This window comes from Abrus precatorius, unplaced genomic scaffold (assembly GCF_003935025.1).
Source record: "Abrus precatorius isolate BTA unplaced genomic scaffold, Abrus_2018 Scaffold7, whole genome shotgun sequence".
Lineage (NCBI taxonomy): Eukaryota > Viridiplantae > Streptophyta > Magnoliopsida > Fabales > Fabaceae > Abrus > Abrus precatorius.
Genome location: NW_020874417.1, coordinates 31,452,174 through 31,457,657, shown reverse-complemented (window position 1 = coordinate 31,457,657; position 5,484 = coordinate 31,452,174). Strand labels below are relative to the sequence as shown.

The 5,484-nt window shown below is 34.2% G+C and overlaps 1 protein-coding gene across 1 annotated transcript; it reads right to left on the bottom strand.

Annotated features, from left to right (window-relative positions):
- Positions 1-1,205: 1,205 nt before the first annotated feature.
- LOC113872896 (probable serine/threonine-protein kinase At1g54610) lies at positions 1,206-5,484 on the bottom strand. The gene is made up of 7 exons (XM_027510774.1): positions 5,146-5,484; positions 4,173-4,457; positions 3,771-4,088; positions 3,368-3,589; positions 2,885-2,979; positions 2,190-2,289; positions 1,206-1,666 (listed from the first exon to the last, which is right to left on the bottom strand). The coding sequence occupies exons 1-7, from the start codon at positions 5,482-5,484 to the stop codon at positions 1,319-1,321; spliced, it is 1,707 nt and encodes a 568-aa protein (XP_027366575.1). The 3' UTR covers positions 1,206-1,318.

The window sequence follows — 5,484 nt, the reverse complement described above, 5'->3', positions numbered from 1 at the left end:
TTATTCTCTACCAAACACTCATTAAGGCTAGTAATTAGCAGTTCTTTAAAACTAATCTCATCATTGTCTCTTTGCTGTCATATTAAAATCTGCGAATCCAAATTCAATGGCTGAACTCTTTCGATTGATTAATGAACAAAAACCAACATATGTGTAAAACAAACAAACTAGTAGGAAGGATTATAAAGATTTAGAGTAGGGTATCATAGAATGTGACACCCCAACTCACAGCACGTCATGTATGATGGGGACAACTAAAAATAATTAGGCTTCATAATGATATGAATACTTACTTTAATTATTGATACTACAGTGGAAAATAATCAATTACAAGTTCCAATGCCAATTGTCTATCTGAGTGTCTCTAGCTCTATTTTAAATTCATTACTTTTTTCTTTTTTCAAACTTGCAATATTTGATCACACTAACTAAATTGTTGTAAAACATTTACTACACTAATTACAAAGTATATCAAAATAGTTTTTATTAATTTCAGTCTTTAAAATTAAGGATAAACAGTTAATAATAATAAAATTTTATTATAAAAAAATATTTATTATATTTTTATAACTTTAATACAATAACTTTGTGTTTTTTTTATAAATTTTTTTTATTTGTGATGCTTAAACTAAAAATATGCATAAAAAAAATTGAACAATTAACTTCAAGTTTCTTCCCACCAAAATTAAACAAAATATTTTTCTTTATTTCTTTAGTTGGGGATTTCTTTTAATATGACAATAATGCTAGGTACACATCACTTGAGCTACTTTTGTTCATACTTGCAAATGCACAGTTTTCAGCATCTTATTATAGTTAGTCCCACCTGAACAAAAGCACACGTACGCCTCGATGCTTCCAAACATGCAGGATTTGATTGAGTTGATGTGCACCTTAGATGCGTGTTCTAAGAAATATTATAATTTTCACAACGATTTCATTATTTAAACATCACACAATTGATAATGTACACAGTTATTTTTATCTCTGTTTTTTATTATCTTCTACACACACTTCAAAAATACTCTCCCAAATCGTAGGGCACTACAGAAGATGTCCCACTTGTAAAAGAAACAAAATGATATTACAAAAACAACATTTTTCTTTCTATAAAATACTAAACCGTGTGCAAAATGTATAATACAAATGGTAAGTTCATTTACAAGCTGATGCTTACTGAACAGAAGAATCAAAAAGTTAGGGGCGTGGGTCGACAAGTAATGTCACACCAAGAGAGCAAAGAATATGTAGAGCTGTCAGAATACATCAAATGCTAAAATAAAAATAACCGTTTTGGGTTTACATAAACTTTAATAGCCTAATCATCAATTTCAAAGATTAAACGATCGTCACGTTTTAAGTATCTGAATTCTCTAGTGGAAGCTGACTTGAAAACCTGGTTTGGTCTGTATCTGTTGTCATCTTTCTTTATAGCATTAGGTTTTGACTTGGGTAGTGGAGGAAGTTTATTGATGTTTTTTTCACCAACATTAGCATGGTGATGGAGTTTAGGAGACAGCTTTTGATCTGAACCTTTAAATGGAGATAGAAAGAAAGGTGAGTGATCCTTAGCCCCAGCAGGGTTTACACTAGATGAGGTACTACTTGTGCTATCCATTTCTTCAGTTGGAACATAAGTTTCAGGTTTAACATTCCTTATCAATTCCTGAAATAATAAATGAATTCAATACATCAATGAACCATACATCAAATTGGTTGTAATAGTAGCAGCATTTACATAATCAAAAGGATAACAAAAAGAATTAAAAAAAGCATGAACAAACATCAAAGTTTATATCGGAAGACATGTAACACAGTACAACATCTGTGGTTTTAAATTATTGATGTATTTATCTTTTTTCTTTTGGTGCTGTGTTCCTGGAGACACAGTACCAGCTTTATTTCATTATGTGGTCTACTGTGAACAATATTCCCACTGTAACAAGTGTGGACCAGATTGATATGTTAACCTCAAAAGTTGTTCCAATCAAACACTTTCTCTAGCATAATGTGAAACAAGTCAACATAACCACAGGAGTTGAGGAGCCAAATAGAAGGAAACTTAACAGGGAAGTCCTTGGTTCGATCTGAAGGTGGACAAAACAAAAATTTGAATCCAACCCTGTCACGCATGAGAGAGGGAAATTTTTCACCAGGCACAGTATGTTCTAAAGCACTATGTATGATACCTCTTTAGAAGATGCAGTGTGTTCTATTGGCCTCTTAGATGCTAAATTCTTCTGACGCTCTAGATATGTACGAGAACGCCTGATTTTAGAGTTCATGTACCTGTAAACACTAGCAAAGCAATAAGATATTTTTGCCAGCACTAAAATGAAAAATTTAAATCTTTTAATCAAATTTTTTTCATATAATAGTCACACTGTAAAAAAGTAAATCTGGATTAGTTGTTTTGTTCAATGCCACATCTTGAACAACAAAATTCCATAACATAAACATATGTCAAAATCATCCAATCCAAGTACAAATACATCAACAATGAAAAGAATTGTATATAGAGTAATATGCACTTGGCATTGTCTTCCATTCGACTTCTAGTAAATTCAAATAGAATTACTTTATTGACCGCAAAAGATATTAGAAAATGACTTTCATAAATGCCATCCAATAGTTAGATCACAAAAAGGTACTTTGGTCAACTAACTGCATTTTATTATGATTCAATGAACCCATCGTCTGCTCAATTCTGAAAACAGAGTTGTGCATATGGCGATGGCACAATCCTCTCTACGACAATAAGAGATATACCATGAATCACTGTTATGTATACATATACACATATGCGATGACAGAAGCATGTGTATTTGTGTAACAAGTTGACTGAAACCATTCTCGAAACATTGTATAGCTAAACATAACTTACTTGATCTGTTCCTTCGCTTGAACAAGCTCATCATCCTCTCTGTAGGTTACAGGCAGCCCAGAGAGATCACATGCCAATGGGCTCGTAGAGAAAAACTGCATGCAAAAGGTACTTGTATGAGGAAATTTTGGAGGAATATAGGAATGGAAATATTTCAGGCTGTTCAAAAGGAATTGCATGCTGAACTTAATATCATTGCACATGCTTGTGTTGTGACATTCTAAATCTACAAGTGCCACATGATCGTTAGCTAATACTGGTTCAACACGAGAACATAAAATCAATATAATGTATTTTCATCATGTAAATGATTAGTGAAATCAAAATGCACAAAGTAGTTAGACCATTAAGCACATATATGTAAGATATGTACTCTATTAATTGGCAACTGGAATTGCAAATTGGTTAGAGAATGTAGTTGAAGTTAATGGTTCGAGGTCAGAACCACTTAAGTCAGGAAAAGCTGTTGTTTTCTTCTCTAACCTGATTTTTTAGAGCTTTAGATGCACTGCCACGAAATGCAGGATCCAAAGCAAGCAAAGTGCATAAAAGACCCAAAGAAGATGGAGGTAGATCCCTGAAAGATTCTACCAGGCTTGGTCTATAAGACTTTGGAGGTCTAAAAGTTGTAGAAAGTTTCAACTTTCTCCAATACTCCTCTGATGGTGTGCCACATAGCCTGAAAATTTTATGAAGTTGCTCAACCTGGAATTAGGTAAACTTCATGATCAGCAGATCTAGACAATTGAAGCAAGATAAGCAGACAACATAACACAAATTTATACAAAGCCAAAATAAAAGAGTAAAAAAGGAAAGAATTTCAGTTTCTCACAAATAATCAAAGATACTTGAAGATAAAAGGCAGCTATTATCTCAGCATGATCACCTCTGTTCTTCCAGGCATGATTGGAATTCCTTTAAACATTTCTGCCAAGAGACATCCAGCACTCCATAGATCAACACCAACTCCATAATCTGTGGCACCTAACAACAACTCGGGAGCTCTGTACCATAGTGTCACAACCCGACTTGTGAGAGGCTGGTGACGGTCTGGAGCATAAAAATTGGCAAGCCCAAAATCTGCAATCTTAAGCATCCCATTTTTATCAATCAAAAGGTTTGACCCCTTTATATCCCGATGCAGAATTCCCCTATCATGGCAATGCTGCAGACCTGAAAGCAATTGATGCATATAGCACTTGACCTACATTAACTTTTTAAGATTATTAAGTAGAATAAAGGGATCCAAATGCTAAAATGTCCAAGGCATCAAAGAGTATCTTTTAACCTGTGGTTCAGTTAATCTTTCTTCGGGACGAGCAATAATTCTTGCCAAATCTGTTTGCATGAAGTCAAAAACTAGATATAAACTGTATTGCATTCTTGAAGTAGCTAATCCTTTAAGTTTTACTACATTGGGATGATCCAGTCTCTGCAATATCATAATTTCTCTTGCCATAAATTTTATGCTTTCAGGTTCTGATGTATTGAAGCGGACCTTCTTCAGGGCCACAATTTCTCCCGTGTCTCGATCCAGAGCTTTATAGACATTGCTGTAGGTTCCTTGCCCTACCTGCAAAACGGACATAAGTTAATTCAATTATCTTAACCCCCTTCTGCACCTTTTTCCAATTAGTATAGCCTTTTAGTTTTGGTTGTTCCTAAATAAACCGTACATTAATGAACTTTGTTAAACTTGTATACTAGATAGTCAATGATCAAGAAACCAGAAACTTAAGTCGTTCCATATAATAACTTTTAATCTAGATAGAAATCAGTATCATGATTCGATGCTTACTTGAAAGTTTCATAATTTAGCTGACCCGATCCTTGATTAAACTTAGTACATACTAATGATTAATAATGCTTTCAAAACGATCATGCATTATGCAAACAACAGAAGTCTGCTTGTACCTTACATTGCAAACAATAATCTCTAAACTCAAATATCCTATTCTCAATGCAAACGTAGATAATTTTACAACTCCTTAAGTTCAAGCAGAAAAAAGAAAAAAAGCATGAATTGCTGAAGACATGGCACATCATGAAAAATGATTGGAAGCATCTTTAAATACGATATGGCATATTGATGTTCTAGAGCTAGCTATCTGCACTATGCGCTGAAAAACCAAATAAACAATTTTGCAAGAAATGCTTCGAAAAAGCATATTTATACATAGAACTTTCCATAACCCTGTATCCTAGATTTTCCAAATCCACAACATAAAACTTACACAAAACTAAGAAACAAAGACCTTAACCTTATCAATCATTTTGTACGATTCAGCACTCTTAGGAACCAGAGTAGCCAAAACCTGTTCAGGAACATTATCAACAAACCACCTGGGCCACCCACCAACCATGTCATCCACAAAACACTTATTTGACAACTTCTTACTCCTCTCTCTGCCAACCAACTTGTCCTTATGACCCACACCAACAGCAAGGCCTTGCCTTTCACCATTGGCAACACCTCCAGTGGATCTTCTGTGAGCAACAAAGTCAGAACTTGCAACATACCCATTATCCAATTTCAACCTCTCTAGGCTTCTATAATCTGAAGCTTCCAAATCCAGTGACTTAGCCTGAACACAACCCAT

Coding starts and splice junctions, on each gene's coding strand:
- LOC113872896 (XM_027510774.1), bottom strand. CDS start 5,484: ATGGGTTGTGTTCAGGCTAAGTCACTGGATTTGGAAGCTTCAGATTAT. Junction 4,089..4,172: donor AAAGATTAACTGAACCACAG/GTTAAAAGATAC, acceptor AAGTTAATGTAG/GTCAAGTGCTATATGCATCA. Junction 1,667..2,189: donor ACACTGCATCTTCTAAAGAG/GTATCATACATA, acceptor TTATTATTTCAG/GAATTGATAAGGAATGTTAA.